Source organism: Diabrotica virgifera, chromosome 7 (assembly GCF_917563875.1).
Source record: "Diabrotica virgifera virgifera chromosome 7, PGI_DIABVI_V3a".
Lineage (NCBI taxonomy): Eukaryota > Metazoa > Arthropoda > Insecta > Coleoptera > Chrysomelidae > Diabrotica > Diabrotica virgifera.
This window is the reverse complement of record NC_065449.1, coordinates 148,604,600-148,617,942: the sequence shown is the minus strand read 5'-3', so window position 1 is coordinate 148,617,942 and position 13,343 is coordinate 148,604,600. Positions and strand designations below refer to the sequence as shown.

The following is a 13,343-nucleotide window of genomic DNA, read 5'->3' as shown; positions in this document are numbered from 1 at the left end:
TTTTTTTCTCAAAATGTTATTTTATGCGGTTTTACAGTGATTTGGTGTTTATTTATAAAAATTTTTACATTTTTCTCCATTCCCAAAATTCATCATAATTGATTTGGCTGAAAATTTGCCCACAGATAGACAAAACATAGGACTTTAAGTGGTTAGAAGGATTTGAAATATATTATAATACCAAAAAAGTTACATGCAATATTATAGTCAAAATTATAGGCGTCTACTGTAAGTAAAATTAACTCGAAAATATCGACCTCACGACAAAAATTGTTAAAAAGAAATTGTAATAATTGTAAATACGATTTATTTGGAACAATTTCAGTCCCTACCATTTTTGTCGAAAAGTTAAAAATGGCGGAGATATTGAGCAAAACAGGTTCTCCTTTAAAATCAAGATGGCGACTAACGTAACGGAGGAATTCATTCCTGATTTTAAATTTAGGCTACAATTTACTCCCCTAAAGATCAGAAAATTAAAATTTTGGGCAGCTCGGCATTCAAGGTCAAATGCTATTCCGACTGGACTAATATATACTTTTGAGTCTGATATTACTGCATGTAACTTTTTTGGTATTGTAATATAATCCAAATCCTTCTAACCACTTAAAGTCCTATCTTTTGGCTATCTGTGGGAAAATTTTCAGCCAAATCGATGATGATGTATTTTGGGAATGGAGGAAAATGTAAAAAACGGTATTTTAACGTTTTTTACACTATACAATTTTTTGATCAAAAACTTGTCTTGATTCAAAAATAACTTGTTATAATGCCATATAATGACATTTTTGAGTCCTTTCGATTAAAATATTATGTTTTTCATTGATACTTTACTACAGAAAATGCAAATTTGTTTAAATAAACACCAAATCACTGTAAAATCGCATAAAATAACATTTTGAGAAAAAAAGAAGAAGAAGATTTTTTGACCTTAAATATCTTATTTTTACGTCCCGCAGAAGCTATATACCAATTTTCAGACAAATCGGAGATCCAAAATTTTTTGCCTGAGTGATTTGACATGGAATGTACCTTAAATAAAAAACGATTTTAACGGAAAATGCTTAAATTCTTTTGTTTTTTATAATGAAGAAACTTGAAACTTGTACAGATTGTAGCTAAATATATGAACTATACATAATTTGACTTTTTACGTTAATTGTTTACGTTATGCTTCATTAATAAACAATAAAGTTTCAAATTTTTTACCGATTCCGACTACTTTTCATGTTTGTACATCATATGTTTTATGCATATTTTAATAAACATGACGATATATTTTAATGTTTGAAAAGTGTAAGACTAAAAAGTAAAAAATAAAAAATAAATGTGAAAAAAAAATTTTAAGAAACGCTTTTCTTTAGTTACGAGTGACTAACATTAAAAATATTATAAAAAAATCAACTAAAAAGCCAAAAATAAAAATAAATTGAAGAAATCTAACACATTCGTTAAAGAAAAGCGTGGGGCGAAAACCGTTTATTCGATGAAGACGCGCCACGCTTTTCTTTGACGAATGTGTTAGATTTCTTCAAAAATTTATATTTTTGGCTTTTTGGTTGATTTTTTTATAATATTTTTAATGTTAGTCACTCGTAACTAAAGAAAAGCGTTTCTTAAAATTTTTTTTTTCATATTTTTTATTTTACTTGTGACACTGTTTGGGCGGAGATGCGATATGTCATTATTGGATATCTATTCGCTCCTTGCAAGACTAACGCGACACCTAGCGTCATCATCTGACATTTTAGGCCACCACAATTTGAAGGTGAGCATAAATACATATTGTGAAGTTGCAAATTATTAATAATTAGTTTTTAACGATACTTTTCCAATTTATGTATAAAATGGATGTATTATTAATACAGGTTTTCTAAAAATTCACCACAAATTATCTTTTCAACCTCAAACGGAACAAAAGGGTTAAAAGCTATCCTCGTTTTTAGACTAGGAGTAATTCAAATTTACCGCGCTGTAATGCTTGTTTGTATTAAAACTCTATAGCGAATTGTTATTAGTTTTATAAGCTGTCCGATACTGATTACTGGAAATCCGTCGAACTTCGACATGGTCAATCAAAAAAGAAGATGAATCTGGTGATTTTATAGTGACATTATTTAGTGTGAATCTGTCTTTTGAGTTTATTCCTCCTGGTTTAAACCTTTTCTTTAATTTATTTGTTATTAGAGATCTACAGAAATTACGCTTACTTTTTTGGCTATTTTTAGCACAATTAAATACCTACGCAACATTTATTTACCAGATATGATAAAATTTGTTATACAAACAATGACACTGACATTAGAAAAAGAATCGCCAAAATTGCCATATTTCGCCGCTACTCACAATGGCATCGTTTCATGTACCCCCACCATGGTCACGTACGGAGCGAATAGTACTCGTTTGTTTTTAATACATTGTTTTAATGCAAAAAAAAACATAAGACACGAGTTACCTTTTTACTCCTATTTATATCTGTATACGAGATGTCTATACATCAAGAATACAAAACTTATATTCTTATTTCTATGTAAACGCTTTATTGATATTTTTATAGTTTTGTATTTCCATGAGCAACTTTTCTTGGTGTTATCTCTTTCGGTTTGTTAAGGAACCTTTCTTATCCGCTTTTATATTCATTGATCTAGTTGATATTAACGTATAAGTGCCAACTTACTTACCTTTCTTTAACATTTACTATTACAGTCTAAATGTCGATCTTTTCAAATAAATATCAAAAAACGGGTTTAACTGTTAAAACATAAGCCATTGGATAACATTTATCAAATTAACTAAAATTTATGAGTATTTTAAATATTTATTTAGTGTATAAAAATATCCTATAATTAATACCACAGCCACCGACTATTACTAACATATTTTTATTCAGAGTAATAATTTATCTTCTTTTAGGCGGCCGTTTTTTAGGTTCAGAACTTTCTGGTTTATTTTCTGCAGGCTCTTTGTCTTTATTTTGTAGCTGTTGTTCCCACATACTTGCATATATTCCGCCTTGTGTTATTAAATCTTCGTGCTTTCCTCGCTCCACGATGCTTCCTTCTTGTAAAACTAATATCTCATCTGCGTGGATAATGGTAGATAACCTGTGTGCTACTATGATTGTAGTTTTATTTGTACACATTCTATTCAGAGATTCCTAAAACACAATATTAGGATGGATTACTATTTTAATATGGTTTTCACACAATGATACACATTATTTTTTTTTATTTAGCTAATGCCTCGACAACTAATGGTAATTGGCATGGTGATAGTACTGTATGGATTTTTCCAACTAAGTACCTAGTGTAATGTGTAGTGTGTGTGTTGAGTAAGTGTCTTGTTACTTTGCAAAGTCGACGTCATTGTCTTTGCAAAGAGACGCTAATTGTATCCGAACGTCTGCGGTCCCTCCGGTGAGTACCGATCCCACAAAGACAGAAACTATTTTCATTTATTAATTTATAATAAACGAAAAATTTCTGACCCTGGTGAGATTCGAACTCACGACCATTCGGACCTTTCGATCCAAAGGTAGGCGCTCTTACCACTGAGCCACAGAGGGGGCGATACACATTATGAATGGCTAAAAAGATCATAAAAATAGAAAACGTTGCAGACCAAAGAATAGAATAAAAAATTATGGTATATATGCAAGCCTAAGTCAAACTAGTTTGTCCTGAAATCGGGTTTGGCCGGTAACATATATACCTAGTTCAAAAATGCTTCCTACGGAAGCTAGAGTTCTTTCAAGTTTTCTAAAAAAAATTAGTTTTTTTTTAAATACCTCTAGAAAGCTTCTGTATTTAGAAAAACGTATATAAATAGTACACATATTTATCTTCTAGAGATAAATCTATTCCATCGATTGAGAATTTCTAGTACTGGTCATAAGCGTCCCTTTTGGGTAGGGCAACGGCAACTTTTTTGTCTTTAACTTTTAAGCATTTTTGATACTGGATTATTAAATTGTAAGGTATTCTTGTACTAAAGGTACTGTTGCTTTAAGTAAAATTTTTTCAAAAAAAACGTTTTTACCGACTTAAAGCAAGAGTAACTTTTAGTACTAGAATACCTCATAATTTAATAATCTAGTGAAAAAATGCTTAAAAATTAAGGGGAATGGAGCAAAATGAAAATTTTGACGCATGTCAAAATTTTCAATGTGTTTTAAATGTATTCATTTTTTTCGAATCCTGAGAAAACTAATAAATATTTTTAAAAAATTTAAACGCAGAATTAAAGATTACATTATTACCGAGGGCCGGTAGAGAAAATTTAGTATGATTTTTAATTGCAAATATTTCATTCAAAAGAAACTTTTTATTAATTCTAAGGGACTTTCGGCCCTCGGTAATAAAGTAGTGTTTTGAAAATTTTGACATACATCAAAATTTTGCATTTTGCTCCGTTCCCTGTAAAGTCGAAAGCGATGAAGCAATAAAATAACCGTTGACCTACCCAAAACGGACGCCTATGACCGGTACTAGATATTCGCAATTGATAAAATCGATTCATCTCTAGAAAATAAATAAACATACCAGTTTTCGTTTTTCTAAATGGCTTTTTTTGAAAAAAAATTTAAATTCAAAAAACTAAAAATTTTTCAATCAAGAGAGAGAGAGAGAGAGAGAGAGAGAGAGAGAGAGAGAGAGAGAGAGAGAGAGATATGCAAGGTCCAAGATATTAATAACTTAGTATTAAAAAAAACAGAGTGAAATGAACACTAACAGAATAGTTATTAGGCAATCGGAGCATTTCCGTTCCCTAAAGTGGTAGGGTGATGAGGGCATAAACAAGGAGAGGGCAGATATATGAAAGATAAAAGAGTCAATTTGCCTGAAATCAAGAAGGAAGAAGTATAAATTATATAGAATGTAATAAAAAAATTAGATAAATTATGTTGACTTACCTGTATATTTCTTTCAGTTTGTGTATCTAAGGCACTTGTAGCTTCGTCTAATAAGATTATATTTGGTGCTTTTAATAATGTTCTTGCTATGGCTACTCTCTGTTTTTCACCGCCACTAAGTCTAAGTCCTCTCTCTCCAACATTTGTTTCATATGATTCTGGGAACGTGAGAATTTTATCGTGTATGTCAGCGCCTCTAGCGGCTTCGATTACATCGGCATCGGACGCTGTTAGTCGTCCGTACTGTATATTGTATCTACAAGAGGAGAAAAAATAACTTATTCTACCATCATTTATTTCGGCCGGAACAAACAGGGCCGACGATAATAATGTGCGAATTAGAACAGGCAATTACAAACGCAATGACCGTAAAAGAAGTAAACTCAGATCAAATACCCGCTGAGCTAATTAAATGCATTGACGAAGAAACACTGCATATACTTTTGAGATCTGTTCAACAAGGTATATAAGTACAACAGGAGTAGTACCCCAAGATAGATTGCTGTCCACGTTTGTAACACTACCAAACGCAGTACATGCGACAAAATGCTCCCAGTACAGAACAATTTCCTTAATAAGCCACACATTTAAGATATTCCTCAAAATTCTACGTGGAAGACTATACAAAGAAATAATAGAAGAAGATTTAATAGATGACACCCAGGTTGGATTCAGATGAGTACTAGTAACAAGAGAGGCTCTGTTCGCATTTAACGTTCTCAGGCAAAGACGAATAGATATGAACCGGGATCTCTATCTCTAGTTTATATATTATCAAAAGGCTTTTGATAAAGTACGACATCAGAGAAAAAGCAAAGGTTAGAATCAAAAATGTCGAAATAAAAACTTTAGAAATTAAAAGAGGTGTTAGACAGGATTGCATGTTGCCCCCATTGTTATTCAATCTGTACAGCGAAGGTATTTTTAAATTAGAGGAAGAACAGTGCATATCAATAAATGGAAAAATATTGAACAACATAAGATTCGCAAACGACACCGCTACAGACAGTCTACAAGAAGCACTGCAACGTAAATAGATTACATCAAGTCAGTATTAAATATGGATTACAAATGACCATTAGAAAACCAAGTTCATGATTATTTCTAAGCAACAAACGGTAGAAAGGCAACGAGGGAAAACAAGTAGAAAGAGTGAATAACTACAAATATCTGGAAACCTGGGTAAATGAAAACAATGACCAAGGTAGAGCAATCAGGACGCGCATTGAAATTTCAAGGCAAGCATTTATAAAAATAACAAAAAAGTTTGTTAATTGAGACCTTCATCTGGAGTTGAGGATAGGAGCCTTAATGTTGTTCTGAAGCTATTTCCTTGTGGCATTTTTATGATTAACTATTTATATGGGAAATAAGCCACAATTAAATTGAAAAAAATAGTTTTATTAACGTTTCGGCGCCCAAATCGGGTGTCGTTGTCAAAATACAAAATACTACTAAATTTAATTATTAACTACGTTAATAAAATTATTTTTTTCAATTTAATTGTAGTTTATTTCCCATATAAATAGTTAATCATAGGAGCCTTAAGATGCGACGTGTTCTCGACTTTGTTGTATGGAATGGAAAGCTGGACACTAAAAGTGGATAATATAAAGAAGTTGGAAGCATTTGAGATGTGGTGCTATAGAAGGATTTTGAAAATACCATGGATTCAACGAGTTACAATTGCAGAAGGCTACAAAAGGATTTAGAAGTCATAAATAACATCAAAACAAGAAAGCTGGAGTATTTAGACCACATTACCAGAGATGCGAGATATGAGATATTAATGCTCATAATGCAAGGTAAAATTAGGGGTAAAAGACCCATAGAAAGACCAAGAATTTCCTGCCTGAGAAACCAAAGAGAAGTATATAGTTGCAGCTCAATAGATCTTTTCAGAGCAGTATCCAATAAGGTACGGATAGCCGTGATGATAGCCAACCTCCGATATAAGAAGGAACTACAAGAAGAAGACCATCATTTATAAATAATTAATAAATTATCTAGCATTTAGAATATTGTAATATGTGTTCCGGATTTATAGGACGTAGGCGGGCATTATTTTTATCCTGATATTTTGTTTGCGACTGCGGAAAATGTTGTCCAAAGCTAATTGGTTGGACTTTTTTTCCGTTAACTGTACTATAAACTAGAACTAATAATATATCATTAAAAAATACCCACCGTAAAAGCCTACACCCCTCACCCCTCAATGATCACAATAGGACATTTTTCCAAATGATAGAAGAAAATGGTTAAAGTTATTAACAGAAACAACTAGATTACCAGTTAGTAGTATTCCTATGTCACAGGAAGATATGCTATTTAATATATTAGCTCACTAGCATATTATATTGAACATAATACTTACTTTATAGTATTATTAAATAGTACTGTGTCCTGTGGTACCACACCGATAGACCTTCTTAATGACTCTTGAGTAACAGTATTAATATGCTGTCCGTCTATTACTATTAGTCCTGACTCTACATCATAGAATCTGAACAGAAGTCTTATAATTGTACTCTTACCACTTCCTGATGGACCCACCTAAAAAGAACATAGTAACAATAGTTAAAATTATTTGAACATATACTGCGAGACATAAGTTAGGGATATAGAAAATTATGCCCATTTTCATAGTTGATTTTTTAGTGAACAGATTAACGGATTCTCCTAATTTTTTTAATTATTTTAGATTTTTCTTTGGTATTTACACAGTTGGACAAAGGTTAACTATTTATCCTGACACCCTAGGTAAATTATAGAAACGGTCTAATATCTCGAGAAATACACTTCTAAATGAAAAAACAAAAAACACGTTTTTAATATTTTTCAAAAACCTATCGACTAACACTAAACACGACCTCCCACTCCATCTCATGAAGGTGGGGTGGGGGTAACTTTAAAATCGTAAATAGGAAACCCCATTTTTATTGCAGATTTGAATACTTCATAAAAAAAGTAACATTTTTTATTCGAGACATTTTTTAGAGTTGTTGATAGATGTTGCTCTGAAGCTATTTCCTTGTGGCATTTTTATAATGAACTATTTTAAATGGGAAATAAGCCACAATTTTACCAAAAAAAAAATGAATTTATTAACGTTTCGACGCCCAAGTCGGGTGTCGTTGTCAAAATACAAAATAATACTAAATAAACAAAAATGTTGTTGCTTAGTAAAAAATTCTTCTAATAAGTTATTTAATCTGACTCATTTATATCGGCAATTCAGGCATGTATTATACATTTTAAAGTAGAAGACTTTAAAATGATATTGCCAATATTGATTATTGGTTACCCATACTAAAAGAGTAAGTCAATAGAAAGAAAATACCACGATTAGTAAATCATTAACATATCGAGTTAGTACATATTTTATATTTTAGTATTATTTATATAATATCTATGTATTATTAATATTATTTATAATTTAAAATAGCATATATACATTAAAGTCAGAATTTGGTATTAGTCTTGAGAGTAAACTAAATGTAAGCCCAAATACTTTCGATGTCGGGATAGTATCACGAGGTTTTTTCCTGGTTTTCCCTCGTGATTTACTATGGAATCTCTAGCGCGAGAATTTTACTGCCATCATTGCATTTGGTTGTCTTTTTAAAGACAGATCACATGCTATGATTTTTTGTGGCGGATATTCTTGAGTTGGGGTTGATTTCATATAATCGAATGAACTATCTTTTAGTAAAGTCGTCCCAGGAACGCAACTCATCAATATTGGCAATATCATTTTAAAGTCTTCTACTTTAAAATGTATAATACATGCCTGAATTGCCGATATAAATGAGTCAGATTAAATAAATTATTAGAAGAATTTTTTACTAAGCAACAACATTTTTGTTTATTTGGTATTATTTTGTATTTTGACAACGACATCCGACTTGGGCGTCGAAACGTTAATAAATTCATTTTTTGGTAAAATTGTGGCTTATTTCCTATTTAAAATAGTTCATTGTTGATAGATGGCGCTAATAAATCGTGTTTTTCCAATTATAGCGCCATATATCAACAATTCTAAAAAATGTCTCTAATAAATATTCCTTATTTTTCATGAGAAATCCAATCTTCAATAAAAAATGGGGGTCCTATTTAAGATGTTAAAGTTACCCCCACCGGCCCCACCCCACTTCCATGGAATGGAGTGGGGGTCGTGTTTAGTGTTTTTCGATAGGTTTTTGAAAAATATTAAAAACGTGTTTTTGGTTTTTCATTTGGAAGTGTATTTCTCGAGATATTAGACCGTTTCTATAATTTACTTATTAGTGTATCAGGGCCTAGATTCCGTGCACTGTAGATATCTACATGTCGCTTTCTATCGATATTTGAATATCAAAATATATGAATTTTTAGCTTTAATTGAATTATTTTCTAGTTTTGCTCTAGTTTATCAATTAGAGTATAACCTAGCAAAACTAGAAAATCGATAGAAAGCGACATGTAGACATCTACAGTGCACGGAATCTAGGCCCAGGATAAATAGTTTTTTTCCGATTATAGCGCCATCTATCCACAATTCGAAAAAATGTCTCGAATAAAAGTTACTTATTTTTACATAAGGAATCCAAATCTGCAATAAAAATGGGGATTCCTATTACAGATTTTTAAGTTACCCCCACCCCACCTTCAGGGGGTGGAGTGGGGGCCATGTTTGGTATCATTCGATAGATTTTTGAAAAATATTGAACATTTATTTTTCAGTTTTTCGATCATATGTTCATTTCGCGAAATATTCAACCGTTCCGCTACTTTTGGGACACCCTGTATATAACATAATATATAAAATAAACATAAAAGTACTTACCAATGCTACCGTTTTGCCAGATGGGACAGAAAACGAAATATTTCTTAAAACCACTTTTTCAGGGAGATATCTGAAGGTAACGTCTTTAAATTCAACACCACCTCTTGAAACAACTATATCATTAGCGTCTGGAGGATCAACAACTTCCTGTTCTTGTCTAAGAAGGTCGAACATATTTTCCATGTTCACAAAATTCCTTTGAATCATACTAAAATAATTTATAAAATTAGTTTCAAATTGTTAGTTTTTATTATATTTTTATTAAGTATTATTAATATCAAAAATGAATAACCATTTTCAATTTCGTTGCAACACGAAACTACAGCCGCATCATTATTCCAGCCCAATCAGAGAATGCAGCAAGCAGCTCCACCGGTTTCGAAACTTATTAGTCTTTCATCAGGAGACACATGCTGCTCTCTCCGACCCAACTAGGACAAACCCCGGCATGCAGTCACGGATTGCGACGAACGAAATGGCAGGGATGCTAGCAAAAGACTAAGTTGTCAATCTAATAGCACATAAAACAACATAAAAAAATGTTACTCTACATCCTACCAGACTGAAAACAATGGGAACCTTCTCTGGTAACACCTCCGAGGCTTCTACAATTTGCAAGCCATAACGGATGCTGAGACTAAGGAAGATGAGGGATTACAAGTTTCGAAACCGGTAGAGGTGCTTGCTGCACTCTCTGATTGGGCTGAAATAATGATGCGGCTGTAGTTTCGTGTTGAAACGAAATTGAAAATGGTTATTCATTTTTGATTTACATGTTTACTCTGATTGGAGTAAGAGTAACATTTTTTGATGTTGTTTTATGTGCTATTAGATTAAAAACTTAGTCTTTTTTAGGTTAATATATTTATTAATATTATTAATTATTATCTTTAGTGGGAATAATCATAATTTCAGTTGAACAAACGTTTATTTTGAGGTATCAAAGATTTCCACTTTGGAAATTGTTCTCAAAATACAAATTATTTTGTTTTTTACTTAAAAAGTAGTAATAAAAGATGTAAGATAAAAATTGACGGCATCGTATTAAACAAGTAATGGAAATAACCTTGAAATTACATTGTCAAGCTATCTATACGATCCTATGAACTACCTGGACGAACTACCTGGAAGATCTGGACAAAGAAGTGAGAAATCAAGTACAAAAAGCAAATAGACTGGCAGGGTGCCTTAATAAGATTATATGGCGAAGCCGACATATTAAGACTGAGACACCGAGATGAAGTCAAGAATTTATAAGGCCAGTACCTATAAGACAAATAAAGAAATACTTATGCATTAGAAACAAGACCCGATACATTCCCAATACAAAGACTACTGGAAGCGGCAGAGATGAGAATACTGAGAAGAAATACAGGAAATGCGCTGAGAGATCCAAAGAGGAGTGAAAGTATTAGAAGAAAATGTAACGTACAGTGTATAAATGTATGAACACTAAATAGAATAGAAAAAAAAATGGAATAACCACATAAGTAGAGTAAGGAAGACCCGTGTGGTCAAAATAGCAAGAGGCAAATCACCAATCGGAAAAAGCGGTATCCGACGACCGCGCAAAAATGGAGTGAAAACCTTTCATAGAGGTAGTAATCCATCAATGAACAAGCAGAATTGCTTATAAAGAGGAAGCAGACGAATAAATTGACAGTCTTACTCCTTTTCTGTCTCTGTCTCTCTCGCATGCAACAAAAACGGATTGAACACATATGAGATGGTATAAGTGTGCAAATGATTATTTTGGTGGAGATATACCGATATATACTACATTATATATTATGCTAGAATGAACATTTTTGTTTAATATTCTTTAATATGTAGATATGAATAAACATGAAATATAAAAGTAAATACCTGTAGTAATTACCAAACATGTTAAGAGGTATGTAAAGTTGAACTATATAGGTTGCAAATAATACGTAATCTCCGGGTTGTAGAGTGTGAGGTTCCACTATCATGTATACACACAATAAACTTCCTGCCAACAGTCCACTGCATACTATAATGTTCTGTACAGTACTTAAAATATTTGATGTAACGTTTGACTTAAACTCTTCTACCTACAAAAGCAATAAGAGAGAAAAATGAGAAGTCCCAGATCTAAACAATAAATCTGAAAATTCTCGTGGAACCACTTTCTGGTAACATCCCTAATCTCTGCCTTTTACAATTTATAAGGCAAGGAGACGAAAGGAACTCTACAATATGCAGTCACATTCCGTGTACTAAAAATATGAGTAAAATGAAAAATTAAAAACAGCTTATGTTTAATTTCGGTTCAGAGATGATCCACCATCCCCATACATCCGTTTCGATCTCTCCAGACCTCTTCAGTGAAGCTACATGAACACCTCTGAATCAAAACGAAACCAAGCTGCATATTTAATCAGAATTATGAAAATAATTCTGCGTTTCGGACGCTGTAGCGGTAGCGACATCTATTAGGGAGAAATGAGAAGCCCAGATCTTAACAATAAATCTGAAAATTCTCGTGGAACCACTTTTACAATTTATAAGGCAAGGAGAAAATGAATAAAGGAGGAGACGAAAGGGACTCTAAAATATGCAGTCACATTCCGTTTATATGTCTAGCAAAAAATTCCAACGACAGTTGATTCTCTAATACAGTGGGTCTCAACCTGGGGGCAGGGCCGCCGAAAGGGATGAGCGGGCCCCGGTAAAAAGTGAAGAGCGGGCCCCCGGCAAAAAGTGAAGAGCGAAAAAAAAACGTCTAATTTTTATATAGATAAAATTATAAATAATAAGATACAGTTCAAATATAACTTTTATTCAATTTTGATTAAATTTTTATAACAGTTCAAATATAACTTTTATTCAATTTTGATTAAATTTTTATAACAGTGAAAATAATAATACCGCCGCTTTTCGAGTTTTTTGATTGACAAAGATGTCTATAATTTTCGAAAAATGGCATGATTTTACCAAATCATTCTCAATATACACAAAGTTGCTAGGCCAGTTAACCGATTCTGTTTTATTGTAGATCTCATAGCATTTGTTATATGCGAGAAAGAAAACTAAAAGATTTTTTCCCTTCTGCAACTATCACCGGTAATGTGCAAAGTATTCTTGACGCTATAACGACGTTACAAAATAATGATTCCAATTTTGGATGTTTAATTTTTATTAAGTAAATCTATTGAGGAAAGTTGAGATTCACAAATATTATCCTTGTATATCGCTCTATCGTCTTCTTGATAAAACTTGCGCAATATATCAATTTTTTTCTTAACATTATCTTTATCTCAAAACGTCCATAAAATGTTAAATAGTGAATGAATGTTAATTGCTGCATTAAATATTCAAGTTAAGTTGCTTATAATACAATCTATGCAATATTAAATATTTCTCAGTAAAATATTGCGTCGGGCACAAAATTATCAGTCTCACTAGGCCAGCTACACTTTGATCAAAACACTACTGCAGGTGATGGTGAATACTACTATGATTTTCATAAAGCTAATCTTCCTTGCATTTATCAATACTTAGAAGCAATTGATTGGGACAGTCTTATAAGTGATAAAGAACTTTCCGAGATGATAGGTACTTTCTATGATATTCTTTACTGTGTGC

At 32.2% G+C, this 13,343-nt stretch overlaps 1 protein-coding gene across 2 annotated transcripts in view; it reads right to left on the bottom strand.

Annotated features, from left to right (window-relative positions):
• Positions 1–2,798: 2,798 nt before the first annotated feature.
• The window catches only part of LOC114334007 (ATP-binding cassette sub-family B member 6), a 52,055-nt gene continuing 41,510 nt past the window's right edge, over positions 2,799–13,343 (bottom strand). For both annotated transcript variants that reach the window (XM_028284006.2, XM_050656408.1), the window contains 5 exons: positions 11,604–11,809; positions 9,738–9,945; positions 7,287–7,465; positions 4,913–5,168; positions 2,799–3,157 (listed from right to left, as the gene is read on the bottom strand). In XM_028284006.2, the coding sequence (XP_028139807.2) occupies positions 2,900–3,157; positions 4,913–5,168; positions 7,287–7,465; positions 9,738–9,945; positions 11,604–11,809 (1,107 nt within the window). In that variant the 3' untranslated portion in view covers positions 2,799–2,899. The remainder of the gene's footprint in view (positions 3,158–4,912; positions 5,169–7,286; positions 7,466–9,737; positions 9,946–11,603; positions 11,810–13,343) is intronic.